We start from the raw sequence: 14,314 nt of genomic DNA, 5'->3' as shown, positions 1-14,314 counted from the left end.
GCATTTCTGTTGGAAGAATAAAAAGAAATAGGGATAGAAAATATTACACTTAAAACTTTGTTGAATAATGGCTTGAATCATTATAAAATATATAATGCTTTAATGACATTCTTTTAAAAAAGTAGGTCTGTTTAACAGGATTTAGAAGGGTTTCATTTTTTTATTTATTTTTATTTATTTAGATCTTTCTATTCCATCAATGGTCCACACTCCAGCCTAGTAGGTGGCGGGAATGCACCTATCGTTTGTTTGCCAACCGCCATAAAACTCCAAAAGAAGGAGAAGAAGAAGAAGAACAAACGAAACAGCACCGGAAACAGAGGGAAGCGTTTGTTTTGGTGAATGTGACAGTGGGCTGAAAAATACATAATTTTAAAATTTGTTTACCGCTGACTTTTAAGTACTCGCGCTGAAGTTATGAAGCCAGCAGTTGATGAAATGTTTCCCGAGGGAGCTGGTCCGTATGTGGACCTGGATGAGGTTGGTGTTTACACATGTTTCTGTACGATGGTCTAATTAGCCATTTGAAAACGTCTATATTTAAGTTTACATACACTTAAAAATATCATATATATGTAAACGAACAGATTTATGTATAATTTCAAGTAAATTTGTATAAACAGCGTAACTTAACTTTCCACGGTAACGGTAGCTATTAATCTTCCTTCTATACAGTAAGTTAACAAAAGCGCATTTTCCTCAAATGCATATATTATCCCAATAGTGTTTATTCAGTAATTGTTAAGTAAATATATATGGCGTAATATTTGTTCTAAAACAGTATGCCTTTGTTCGCTTAAAATAAGTGAAAGAGTAAATGTCTGACATGGCTGTTGAGCTATTATAATGGTGCTGTAGTGATGCTGTAGTGCTGTGTGTTGAAAGGCAGGGGGCAGCAGTGGACTGCTGATGGATCTGGCCGCCAATGAGAAGGCCGTACATTCAGACTTTTTCAACGGTGAGACTCACAAAGTTATTTGATGCTGTACAGTACATCGATCAGTTACTTTCCTTGACCTTTCTAATGGTTTGTCATTACTGGATTTTCTTATAAATTTTTTTTTAATGAAAATTCTTAGGAAATATTTTAATTTGTATATACAGATAAAATACTTCAAAGAGCTCCTTCAAAGAGCAAAACATCCAAATTTCATTCTTCCCCCCCCCCCCAGATTTATTTACTTTTCTAGGCCGGAAATGTCTATTTTTAAATTCTAGGTGGAAATTATGTAATTACTGGAATAATTAAGATTTTTAATGTTTTTTAAATAAGTCTATAATGCTCATTATTATAATTTTAATGTATTTTAAAATGTAATTTATTTCTGTGATGGCAAAGCTGAATTTTCTTTTTGCTGATTTGCTGCTCAAGAAACATATAATTAATAAAAAAATTATTATACAATTAACACAAGCTAAAAAGACCTCTAACACTAGCTTGCTCTATTCTTTTTCTATTCTATCTGTTTTCTTTTTATTTATTATATTATTTAAAAAAAACCTTGCTACGTGTACTGCGTTAAGCTAACTGAGACTTGTTATAGCACTTGCATATCATTGCTCTGTTGTTGATTTTGATTGCTTCCATTGAACTCATTTGTAAGTCGCTTTGGGTAAAAGCGTCTGCTAAATGAAAAATAAAATAAATAAATAAAATAAAATATATTATTATTATCAATGTTGAAAACAGTAGAATCATCCAGTTCAGCAGTTAAAATCTGCTTCATATTTTTGTGGAAACTCGCATACATTTTTAAGATTCTTTGATGAATAGAAAGCTCAAAGAAAAATAAAATGAAAATATTATGTACATTATAAATGTCTTTATTGTCAGTTTTGACCAATTGAATGCATTCTTGCTTAAAAGTATTGATTTCCACAAAAATATGAAGCAGCACAACTGTTTTCAACAAGAAGAAACGTTTTGAGCAGCAAATCAGCAGATTAGAATGATTTCCAGAGGATCATGTGACACTGAAGACTGAAGTAATGATGCTGAAACAATTCTGCTTTGCATCATTGGATTAAATTACATTTTAAAATGTATTCAAATAAAAACAGTTATTATTTTGCAGTGTTTTTGATCGAATAAATGCAGCCTTGGTGAGCAGAAGACACTTAAAAACATAAAAAATATAATTTATTCCAAACTTTTGACTGTCAGTGTGTGTGTATATATATTTCTATGCAAAATTATTTTTAAAAACATTTTTTCAAGTTGCTGTTTTTATTTGTTTGCTTGGCAACAGAATACTGCAAAGTGCTTTAGCATGCAGACTCTTTACAATTTTCTTTACACTTTTCCGCAATAGTAAAGGTAGTTTGAGCTTGGCACAGGATGACCTAAAAACGGGCAGTAAAGAGTAAAGGAGGTATGAAGCTGAGCCCATGTAAAGCACTTTATTGGGCTTCATTGGCTCCAGCGCAGCAGGTCTTCCCTCTTTAGAGGCTCTATATCCATCTGCAGCGCTTGAAGTAGCTGAACACGTGTCATTCAGGGGCGTTTTTATCAGGGGGCCCTTTTGGAAATGGAAAAGAACCCAGAGACCCCGATAAGAGCTCATACCCTCATTTTACTGAGAACAGCATGTTTTAGATGAGGTATTTGTTCAAATTATTATTTAAAAAAGCTTCTACATATTCTGGTTTATTTTGCTATATCAAAAGTACTGTATGTATAGGTACAAAAAAAATTTTTTTTTAATGCTTTTTTTTTTTCTCCACAGATTTTGAAGACCTGTTTGATGACGATGATATTCAGTGATGAAGAGGACAGATAGGATTTCTCCATTGTATAAAATGTTGTACATTTTAAGTGTTTTTCTTTCTTCACTTTAAGAGTGATGTTGCATTGTTAACTCTCAGTTGAATAATAAACTATTGTGCAATACAAAGTCTTCCTTTTTCCAGATGTTTCCACATTTTAAAAACCCCAGACATTCCGAGTCAAAAGTTGGAGTTATTATAAACGTTTTTCCCTAGGCTGAAATCTGTTTCTAGCCCTGATTGTAGGTTTTTGCACATTCCTGAACACCTGTAAGGGTGCATAATTACATGTGCAATCCACTTTTAACATAAAGCACAGATGTTTTACACTCTGACATTGACATAATATTTTTTCTCCAAGATTTATCTGAACAGACATCATAATCTGTTATCATTCACGTCAGATAATTAAAAAAGGCATACATTAATTCCTAATCTGTATTGCTGCATCACAAACAGGGTTTTAATTGAGAATGATCACTTGTAATGCCATTCTGCGCAGTTGTTGGATGATGGATTGTGCTGGTGCTTGGCAGATGTGCGTATGAAATAATTCCCCCTAAGGTTTTTGCCCTGTTTGCTGCAGTTGAGGGTTCAGTGCATTTACTCTGACACAATATCCACTAGATTTGTTTAGTCTCCGTTATTCTGTTAGTTGAAGATAACAAGCACCGTCACTTGAATTTACAGGGTCCAGACAAAACTTTTATGGGCACGTCCTCCCCCGATGTAAAGACACGTGTAGTACATTTCCAGCTGTTGATGGCAACCCTGAAGTTGTGTTATTATATGGACTTAAAGGTAACCTGCAAGCATACTCAACTGAAAGAAACAGTTCTCCCCCAAAAAATTTAAATTTGCTGAATGTACTCACTCTCAGGCCATCAAGATTTATATGAGTTTGTTCCTCATTTTGGAACAGATTTGGAGTATTTTGGCGTTTCATCATTTGCTCACCAATGGATCCTCTGAAGTGAATGGGTGCCGTCAGAATGAGAGTTCAAACAGCTGATAAAAACATCGCAATCCAAAAGCAATCGACATGACTCCAGTCCATCAATTGATGCATTGTGAAACGATAAGCTGCACATTTACAAGAAACAAACTCATCATTAAAACACTTCAATTTGAAAGTCTATTATTCATAATAACACTCCCTCCAGTGAAAAAGTCCATCCTCCATTGCCCCCTCACATCAAAATCCACCGACATATTTGTTTAGGGCTGTTTTGGTCTGTAAACAGTGCTTGATCTGTGCATATTTCTCTCCTGATTCAGACAAAATGATTTTTCACTGGAGAAAGCAATATTATGGATAGAGGATTTTAGCTGGAAGTAATGGTTTGAAGTTAAAACGTCTTGATAGATTTGTTTATTACAACCATGCAGCTTGTGCATTACTGACATTACTTGTGGATTATTGTGATGCTTTTATCAGCTGTTTGGACTCTCATTCTGGCGGCACCCATTCACTGCAGAGGATTCACTGGTGAGCAAGTGATGTAATGCTAAATCATTTTAAATCTTTAAATCTGTAGAAGAAACAAACTCATCTACATTTTGGATGGCCTGTGAATTTTGGGTGAACAATTCCTTTAAAAACAAATCTGAAAACCAGATAAAAAAAAAAAAATGTTTTGCTCAAAAAGCAAAAAACACATTTAATAACTGAAAGCTACAATACTAAACTAAACTTATTAAATACACCTGAGATGTATATTTTATTGCATTCACTATTTTGAATTGCATTCACTAGTTTAGATATAGAAATCCACAAGATAGCCTACACTGAATCATTACAGGTGATATTATTTTACGTATTTGCTCTAAAACAACTGCAAAAATGGGAATTTTCATGTCCTGATTTTTGTCCTTCAGCATTTTTTCTTCACCTTCTATACACAAAACAGTTGATGTTCTTTTCTCTCCTGTTTCTGTGTCTATAAATGCAACATCTGATTGGTTGACTCGCTGGGCCAAAGAAGGCCAATCATAGGGCTGGAAGCAGCATGTACTTGGCCCTATGGGATGCACCTCTTTGTTTTTAATTATCAAGGTTGGGTTTAAATTGTGGCCAGGTTCTCAACAGTGGCCCAGTCGTTGTACAGGGGTGTGTTGAGACTGTAGTACACGAGGGGCTTAGCTCACCTTCCTCTTCCAGTCGGTCAGCTGTAGAGCTGAACTTCAAGGCCTCTCCTCAGCGGGTTCACATCATCACATCCTAACACAGGTAAGACACAGCTCAAACCCTTTTGTATGTCTTTTCATTTGTATGATTATAAAGCAAATGCACATTTCTACATTTCAAAAACCCTTATAGTTACTTTTACCAATATGCAAATGGCCCCCAAATGTTAACAGTTCTTAAACATTTGAACTTTTTTTTGAACAGTTAAATGATGGTAAGATAATTTTTTAATTGTTCTATATTTAAGAAAATATTTCAAACTTTTTGTTTGAAAAAGTTGAAAGCTGCACAAGCAAAATACTGACATTATAAAGCAAATGCACATTTCTACATTTCAAAAACCCTTATAGTTACTTTTACCAATATGCAAATGGCCCCCAAATGTTAACAGTTCTTAAATATTTGAACTTTTTTTTGATCAGTTAAATGATGGTAAGATAATTTTTAAATTGTTCTATATTTAAGAAAATATTTCAAACTTTTTTTTTGAAAAAGTTGAAAGCTGCACAAGCAAAATACTGACATTGACAAGATTATTGTAAGACAGCATAAAGAGCATAAAATTATTTGTTGAACGTGTAAATTACATTTCTCTCTTATAACAATTCTCATTTGCTATATTATTATCATCTTGAGAGGTTCATCATGTTAAAGTATGAATATGAAAATACATGCTACATTTAAATGCTAGGCCTATAAATAATTTTGTTTATCCAAAGGAGTCAGGAAGGTTAAGAATGGCTCGTTTGAGAGGATCTTCCATCTTCCATGTGTTGCTGCTAGCAGCATTATTATTACCAGGTGAGACTTTTAAATTATAATTTTTTTAATGTTAAAAATTGTTCTTTGGTTTTCCTCACAGTTGCAGCTGTTTTTTTGTTTTTTTTAGAAAATTTAAATAGGAATCTTTATTTTTATTAGTTCTATGATAAAACGCCAGATCATTTAGAAGCTGCTTGACTCGATGACTTTGTATTTTCTGAGCGAAATTTCCCCAAAAGCCCTGTATCAAGCAAGGGGGTATCAAGTTTCTGAGTGCCAGGTCTTCGTTTTTTGCTCTGCAACTGGTAAAATGATTAACGGTTGTCAGCAAAACTCAAATGCACCAGGTTTCCAGATGTGGCAGCAGTTTACAAGCTCATAAAAAATAAACTTGCTGACACTCTGAAAGAGCAACATTTCCTTTACCTCCCTCATACAAGACACTGAGAACTTCCGTTCAGTCACCTCACAGTAAAGACATCCATGATCCACTCGTCCCCATTCCAGCAGAGATAAACGTCACCTTTAGAGAGAAAGTGTCAGTTCATACGTTTTTTTTTGACGCTAGGATAATTAGGTTCACCTGTAGGTTCAGAGGTTCCTTTCCTTTGTAGATTTTATAGCTTTTGCTTGTAGACGAGCTTGGTTACTGCGGCCCCCTGCTGCCAGGCATCAAAGTGCTGATGTGTGCTGTTTGAAGATTAATTTCCTACAATACCCTGTATATTACCACCTTCCCTTCCCCCAAAAACTTGTAAAACCGCATCCTGCTGCCCTCAGCTCATTGGGCCTTTACTGTCTGTAAGCATTTTCGACTCTGTCTTTAAAAAATGCAACATCTGGTTGAGACTTGGACCCCCTAATTTTTTCCCCTCTACTCTTCTTCTCAAACAGAGTTTCTGTTGGCTGGCCCTGTGACCCAGCATTTAAAAGGAGATGGTAAGTTTGGCTTGTTCTCCTGTTCTGTCAGCTTCTTTATGGAGTCCCAATTCATTTATCTGTTGTATATCTACCATAAAATCTGAATGTTAGATATGCACAGTGACGTAACACATAATGTTTCTGCCAGATGGAAGTGATGAAAAGGCAGGCTTTGAAGCAGTTTCAAAGAAACTAATCCGCAACAGGAGAAACATCAGTTGGTACAAGCAGCACTCTGACTTCTGGAGCTGGTACAAATACTTCACTGACAATGGGAACCAAGAGGGAGTGAGTACAGCATATCATAAACTAAACAGGACAACACAGCACACCTGCAGGTCTTATAAGAATTGCTCATAGTTGTTGCAAAGGTTAATCTTAAAGGGATAGTTCACCCAAAAATGGAAAATTCTGTCAAATTCTAAGTACTCACCCTCATGTCGTCCAAACCCATAAGACCTTCGTTCATCTTTGGAACACCATTCAAGATATTTTTGTTGAAATCCGAGAGCTTTCTGACCCTGCATAGACAGCAACGCAACTACCAGAATGGTAGTAAGGACATTGTTAAAATAGTCCATGTGACATCAGTGGTTCAACTGCATGCGTCGTGGTACTCTCGTGGACATGCGTCGAAGACTGACATGGAAGAGAAGAAATTGTTGAATAAAGTTTTTTTTTGTTTGTCTTTGCACACAAAAAGTATTCTCTTAGCTTCCAAAAATTAAGGTTGAACCATTGATGTCACATGGACTATTTTAACGATGTCCTTACTACATCTCTGGGCCTTGAATGTGGTAGTTGCGTTGCTGTCTATGCAGGGTCAGTAATTTGTGTTCCAAAGATGAACAAAGGTCTTACGGGTTTGGAACGACATGAGGGTGAGTAATTAATGACAGAATTTTCCTTTTTGGGTGAACTATCACTTTAAGGATGCACAATATATCAGTACCACATTGGCCCAGAATTTCAATACCAGTTACCATCTTGAGGATGATTGAGGTTATTTATGTGTTTTGTGTTGGTTATATAATCCACATACTGAATCAAAATCATTCATTGTCATCTTACAGGTTGCAGAGCTGGATCGTGTCTATCTTGCATACTCCAGAATGGTAGTAAGGACATTGTTAAAATAGTCCATGTGACATCAGTGGTTCAACTGCATGCGTCGTGGTACTCTCGTGGACATGCGTCGAAGACTGACATGGAAGAGAAGAAATTGTTGAATAAAGTTTTTTTTTGTTTGTCTTTGCACACAAAAAGTATTCTCTTAGCTTCCAAAAATTAAGGTTGAACCATTGATGTCACATGGACTATTTTAACGATGTCCTTACTACATCTCTGGGCCTTGAATGTGGTAGTTGCGTTGCTGTCTATGCAGGGTCAGTAATTTGTGTTCCAAAGATGAACAAAGGTCTTACGGGTTTGGAACGACATGAGGGTGAGTAATTAATGACAGAATTTTCCTTTTTGGGTGAACTATCACTTTAAGGATGCACAATATATCAGTACCACATTGGCCCAGAATTTCAATACCAGTTACCATCTTGAGGATGATTGAGGTTATTTATGTGTTTTGTGTTGGTTATATAATCCACATACTGAATCAAAATCATTCATTGTCATCTTACAGGTTGCAGAGCTGGATCGTGTCTATCTTGCATACTTGCAGAACAAGAATCGGGCTGAGGCACGTCATTCCTACAAGCTGTACCTGCAGCACCTTAGCGACATCTACAAATCTTGTGCCGAGTCTGATGACCCAAATTGTGTGGCCTCGTACACCAACAGACCCAAACCCAAAGCTGAGGCACCAGTGCCTGCCCCAGTCAAGTCTTGTGACCCTTACAGAGACCCATACTGCTTGTACTCGAAGGGATACTCATATTACCCATACATGGCTCCAGCCCCAGCCGCTGTCAAAGCCCCTGCACCTGCCCCAGTCAAAGCCCCAGCCTACATCCACACGCCTGTGGTGAAGGATCCACGTTCTGGTTACTACTACTACTCTCCGTTGGTGCAACCCTTCCTGCCAGCCGAGCAGAGGTCCGAGCTGTTGCGCATCTGTGATGCCGAGGATGTCGAGTGTCTTCAGTACCACCTCCGTGCTGCTTACGGATACAAGCCCGCTGCTGCCCTAGCCCCATCCTACGCCCATCTCGGCTGTGACCCTAAGGCCGATCTTCACTGCGTCCCCCATCTGGTCCAGAAGGCGCCATCTGGTCTGTACCAGCGTTATCCCCATTGTGACCCTCGAGTTGACCCATACTGTGCTTATGCTGCTGCTCTGGCATCCTCACAAAACCTTGAAGCCCCTTCTTCTGGCTTGGAGAGACCCTGCAACCCTCTCTACGATGATAACTGCAACCCTCTGACAGCCACAAGGTTTGGCAGCCTGGCTCCTGAAGATCTGAAGGATGAGCCCGCCTCTGAAGCCGGTGCCATGCGGGCACCTCCGAGCCCTCGTCGCGACCCTTATGCCATGCACCGAGATGCATCTGCTGGGGCTGACCTGCGAAGACACCTGCCTACACATCTCCAGCCTCCAAGGCACCAACCAGAGGAACCTCAACATCCTTTGGGACCCAGAGGGAAGACCAAGGAGGGATATGACTGTTTCATCGGGTATGATGAAGAGTGCTTCCCACTGGGTTTCCAAAACGAGCACCGTCCTGCTGTGCACAGACAGCCGTCCAACCCAACTGAAGCCTACGAGCCCCACCTGAATGTCGATGGAACCAGGAATGGAGTGATCGAACCTGATCCTGACTGCGACCCAGAGTACGACAGAAACTGCCGCTTGCGCCGCTACAAACCTGAGGTGGCCGAACCCGCCAGTCCATCACCTCAAGAGGAGTCAGCCCAGGAGGAATCCCACCGTGAGGAGGTCCCTCAGCATAGAGAAGAGTCCTACCCTGAGGCCCCAGGCTATGACCAGCAGCAATATGAGCCCTACATGAGCGGACAAGAGGATCCATATGCCAGATACGGCCCCCAAGAACCAGGAGCGACCAGCTTTCAGGATGTCCTGAGAGGATACGGTGGTCGGTATCCTGGTCAGGATGACCACCGTGCCTACAACGGAGACTACAGAAATAAATAAATACCTGTGACAATGTATGCCAAGAATAGTAGATCAGGACAGAACATGTTTTTGTAGATAAATATTGCAATGCACACTTGTAGAAAAGGTGCACATGCATTTTCACAGGATTTCACTTGGTTCACTCAATATTTTTGAGAGCTGCTGAAATTTCCTAGCTCTGGAGTTTGACAGCAGTTGTATAGGAAAAAAATATTTGATTCTTATGATTTCTTACTGATTCTTTAAGCCCATGTAATCAGATTGTGTGTTGCAGCATCTCTAGGAGAGATATTCTACTAGAGGAGCACTTGAAATAGCTCTTCGTATCTTTGTGGAGGGAAAATTACACAAAACATAGTATGTAAAAGGTGAATAGTGTACTTGAATATACTGCAACCTCTCCCATTTTGGCTTTTTCTTTGTAAATTCACCCACCCATTAACACTTCAAGTTAATATTTAATGAATTTCTGGGACCCTTGCTTATTTGTATTCTTTTTTAAATTGCCAAATTTATGCTTTGTGATTTGTTTGCATATTTGTAAGATGTTTTTCTTTGAATGTTTCAAATAAAAGCTTTAAAGATCTTGAGTTCTTTTTATTTGCAAATGCACTATTACTACTGACAAACTAGCTAATTTAACAAACAGTTTTTCTATTAATTACAATCAAATAACATTATTTAAAAAAAAACTGCTGGTAGAAACTGTTGTTGCTCATTTTATTGGAGACAAGTGAATTATTATGCCATCCTACTGTATTGTCATTCACAGAGCAATGCAATACTAAAAACTGATTAATTATCTCACTGTTCAACTTACTAACACACAAACAGTCAGTGATAATACAATAATCTGCACCAAATTAGCATAAAAATCCATATTTATGTGGCATCATTTGCTGGATTTTTTAGTTAACTGTCTTGGGAGTTTAGAGAAATGTTAAAACTCCACAATTAAGATGTTTCTTCAAAATCTAGAGCACAGTCCAAGCTGTGACACAGATACCTTCATTAGCCTGAGAATACTTTTAATAAACATTAATAAATATAAATACTCAACAGCTGTCAAGCTATTTTGGTTCATTAAAAACTATGGCATACAAATGGCAATTAAAGAGCTGCTGCAAGATTGCAAGTCGCAAATCTAAATAAAATATAATTATAAGGTCATAGCTCAGCACATATGGTGGTATCTGACCTTAATCATTGATTAAAATATCAGCGAGGATGACGTATGCTAAACTGCACACCAACTGCTGTACTGAGAGGAAGCCAGTTGGCTAGATGTGACATGTTTAGTGGGTGGGCAGCCAGACTCCCTATGAACATATCTGGCCTATAAATCTAAAAATGACAGGGCTTATGACAGTATCAAACACAGACACACACACAGCAAAATAATCTCTTCATGCTGCATTAAACTGACTGATTGTTCCGTGAGATTAAGTGAACATGTGGATACAAATACATCCACATAGGCAGTGTCAGCGTCTGCGGTTGTCAATTGGGTTGCTTAAGATTTTAGGAGTCAAAAGGAAGCCAGTGAAGGTGGAGTCATTGTTGATATCTGCATAAATCCCTGCATCAAATATGTCATCATACAACTGTAGCCAAACCTCATCTCCAGCAGACAGATTTAAAACCACCCCTCCAGAGGCCTGATCCAGATTTCCACTGTGGAACTGGTCAAGTGTAAAGGCCACAGTCCGGCTGTTTTTAAACATAGCTACCTTGGTCTCCTTCCCATTGATGGTAAGATGATATGTAAAGTAATAGATCCCAGGGATGGCACAGCGAAACTTTCCAGAGATGTCGTCGTAGTGGTGCTGCTCATTGTAGAAGGTTTTAGTGAAGCGGATGGGAGCTCCACTGGCCGGGCTGGTTATACCTGTGAGTCCCATGCTAAAAGCAGAGCGGTAGGGGAAGGAACCCTCTCCACTTTGTCCTTTCAGACCGGGGTTTCCGGGAAATCCTCTTTTTCCTGCAGGTCCCTCATCCCCTGGTTCACCTGGCTCTCCATTCGGTCCTTTGGGGCCTTGACAAAGATAATTGAATAGTTTCTTTTTTTGCAGACAAACCTTTTATATTGTTAACTGAGAAGAATCCATAAAGGTATATTCACTAAAGTAAGCCAATCAAAAAACAAAACTTTTTTTGAAGATTTTTTCTCCAGTTTAGGCTGAGGGTGACATAATTTAGTTTTTTTTAGTTGTCGGAAATACCAATGATGTTTTTCTTGAATTTTTCTGACTTTTTCTCATTTAGGGTCATGAACATGCCTGCAAAAGTGCAGACACTCCAATGTGTTGTGGAATGTATGGACACAATTTCTATAATTACGGTATTTGCAGGTCAAATATGATCATAGGCAGCCGCACAAACCCAAAACAGAAATATTTTATGATGGATTTTATGTCAGTTTTTCAACTACCCTCTGAGGGTATTTACACTTATGTATTTGACAGCCACTTTTACGTGTTTATTGTTTTTACCTGATTTTTAAAAATGTATCATACTGTGATTTTTGATGAACTGTACTTAATCCAATTAGCGTTAATTTAGATATTAACATTAAAGTGTGGTTTATGTGTGCAAATACTTTTTGTGGGCACTTAAAGGGATAGTTCAGCCAAAAATGGAAATTCTGTCATTAATTACGCACCCTCATGTTGTTCCAAACCCGTGAGACCTTCATTCATCTTCGGAACACAAATTAAGATATTTTTGATGAAATCCGAGAGCTTTCTGACCCTGCATAGACAGCTGACACGCTCAAGGCCCAGAAAGGTAGTAAGGATATTGTTAAAATAGTCCATGTGACATCAATGGTTCAACTGTAATTTTACGAAGCTACGAGTATATTTTTTGTGCGCAAAGAAAACAAAAATAACAATCTTATTAAGTTTCATAACATTATGGTTGAGCCACTGATGTCACATAGACTATTTTAACAATGTCCTTACTACCTTTCTGAGCCTTGAACGTGTCAGTTGTGTTGCTGTCTATGCAGGGTCAGAAAGCTCGGATTTCATCGAAAAAATCTTAATTTGTTTTCCAACGATAATCAAAGGTCTTACGGTTTGGACATGAGGGTGAGTAATTAATGACAGAATTTTCATTTTTGGCTGAACTATCCCTTTAATACTATTAACAGTCTGTAAATAAATCACCTGGATCTCCATTATCTCCCTTTGGTTCAACTGTAATTTTACGAAGCTACGAGTATATTTTTTGTGCGCAAAGAAAACAAAAATAACAATCTTATTAAGTTTCATAACATTACGGTTGAGCCACTGATGTCACATGGACTATTTTAACAATGTCCTTACTACCTTCTGAGCCTTGAACGTGTCAGTTGTGTTGCTGTCTATGCAGGGTCAGAAAGCTCGGATTTCATCGAAAATATCTTAATTTGTTTTCCGACGATAATCAAAGGTCTTACGGGTTTGGACATGAGGGTGAGTAATTAATGACAGAATTTTCATTTTTGGCTGAACTATCCCTTTAATACTATTAACAGTCTGTAAATAAATCACCTGGATCTCCATTATCTCCCTTTTCCCCCTCATGCCCATCACGTCCGTCCCGCCCGGGGATGCCATCGAATCCTGGAGTGCCAGGAACACCCCTCATCCAGCGGGCACAAGGTTCCCTCCCGTCTTGCTCAGCCAGCTCTGTGTCCTCCTCCTGAGAGACACTCAGTCTGGCTGCCATTAGCACACAAAGCACAGCTATCCATGCAGGCTTCATTGTAAGAGCCGTGTGATCAATCTGTTGCGAAAAAAAAAAAAAAACTTTTAGAAAAGTAAACAAAAGTAAAAGTAAAGACATCAGGATTAGAATTTTAGGATTAAACGAGCATGTTTTGTCCTACCTGGTCATCAACAGTGTGTCAGTACAGTCTTTTGTGTGGAGTGATAGCCTGAGCTGTTGTCCTTTTGAGATCTTGTGTGCTAGTTTTTTTATGTGCTTGTCACGTAATTAATGACAGAATTTTCATTTTTGGCTGAACTATCCCTTTAATACTATTAACAGTCTGTAAATAAATCACCTGGATCTCCATTATCTCCCTTTTCCCCCTCATGCCCATCACGTCCGTCCCGCCCGGGGATGCCATCGAATCCTGGAGTGCCAGGACCCCCCCTCATCCAGCGGGCACAAGGTTCCCCCCCGTCTTGCTCAGCCAGCTCTGTGTCCTCCTCCTGAGAGACACTCAGTCTGGCTGCCATTAGCACACAAAGCACAGCTATCCATGCAGGCTTCATTGTAAGAGCTGTGTGATCAATCTGTTGCGAAAAATAAAAAAAAACTTTTAGAAAAGTAAAGACATCAGGATTAGAATTTTAGGATTAAACGAGCATGTTTTGTCCTACCTGGTCATCAACAGTGTGTCAGTACAGTCTTTTGTGTGGAGTGATAGCCTGAGCTGTTGTCCTTTTGAGATCTTGTGTGCTAGTTTTTTTATGTGCTTGTCACTCCTAAAAATATCTGACTGGACATGCAAAGCAGCTGTTCGTATTAAACAACCGGTCACACTATCACACTGAGATAAGACAGTGTGAGAGTTTTGTATATTTATTGTTGTTGAT

The 14,314-nt window shown here is 38.5% G+C and overlaps 3 protein-coding genes across 4 annotated transcripts; 2 read left to right on the top strand and 1 right to left on the bottom strand.

The window, feature by feature from the left end:
* The first annotated feature begins 253 nt into the window (after positions 1 to 253).
* cops9 (COP9 signalosome subunit 9) lies at positions 254 to 2,890 on the top strand. The gene is made up of 3 exons (XM_016535252.1): positions 254 to 480; positions 886 to 958; positions 2,727 to 2,890. The coding sequence occupies exons 1-3, from the start codon at positions 418 to 420 to the stop codon at positions 2,762 to 2,764; spliced, it is 174 nt and encodes a 57-aa protein (XP_016390738.1). The 5' UTR covers positions 254 to 417; the 3' UTR covers positions 2,765 to 2,890.
* A 2,801-nt stretch (positions 2,891 to 5,691) lies between these two features.
* On the top strand, positions 5,692 to 9,743 carry and1 (actinodin1). The gene is made up of 4 exons (XM_016535232.1): positions 5,692 to 5,755; positions 6,611 to 6,655; positions 6,786 to 6,925; positions 8,274 to 9,743. The coding sequence occupies exons 1-4, from the start codon at positions 5,692 to 5,694 to the stop codon at positions 9,741 to 9,743; spliced, it is 1,719 nt and encodes a 572-aa protein (XP_016390718.1).
* An 892-nt stretch (positions 9,744 to 10,635) lies between these two features.
* adipoqa (adiponectin, C1Q and collagen domain containing, a) lies at positions 10,636 to 13,676 on the bottom strand. Of its 2 annotated transcripts, none has more exons than XM_016535249.1 (3): positions 13,600 to 13,676; positions 13,262 to 13,499; positions 10,636 to 11,760 (listed from the first exon to the last, which is right to left on the bottom strand). In XM_016535249.1, the coding sequence occupies exons 2-3, from the start codon at positions 13,473 to 13,475 to the stop codon at positions 11,210 to 11,212; spliced, it is 765 nt and encodes a 254-aa protein (XP_016390735.1). In that variant the 5' UTR covers positions 13,476 to 13,499; positions 13,600 to 13,676; the 3' UTR covers positions 10,636 to 11,209. The 2 variants fall into 2 exon arrangements, with proteins under 2 accessions (XP_016390735.1, XP_016390736.1); XM_016535250.1 differs by having other exon boundaries at positions 13,262 to 13,496.
* Positions 13,677 to 14,314: the final 638 nt, after the last annotated feature.

The sequence above is a fragment of the Sinocyclocheilus rhinocerous genome, unplaced genomic scaffold (genome assembly GCF_001515625.1).
Source record: "Sinocyclocheilus rhinocerous isolate Xijiao unplaced genomic scaffold, SAMN03320098_v1.1 scaffold1508, whole genome shotgun sequence".
Taxonomy (NCBI): domain Eukaryota; kingdom Metazoa; phylum Chordata; class Actinopteri; order Cypriniformes; family Cyprinidae; genus Sinocyclocheilus; species Sinocyclocheilus rhinocerous.
This window is presented reverse-complemented; position numbering and strand designations above follow the sequence as displayed.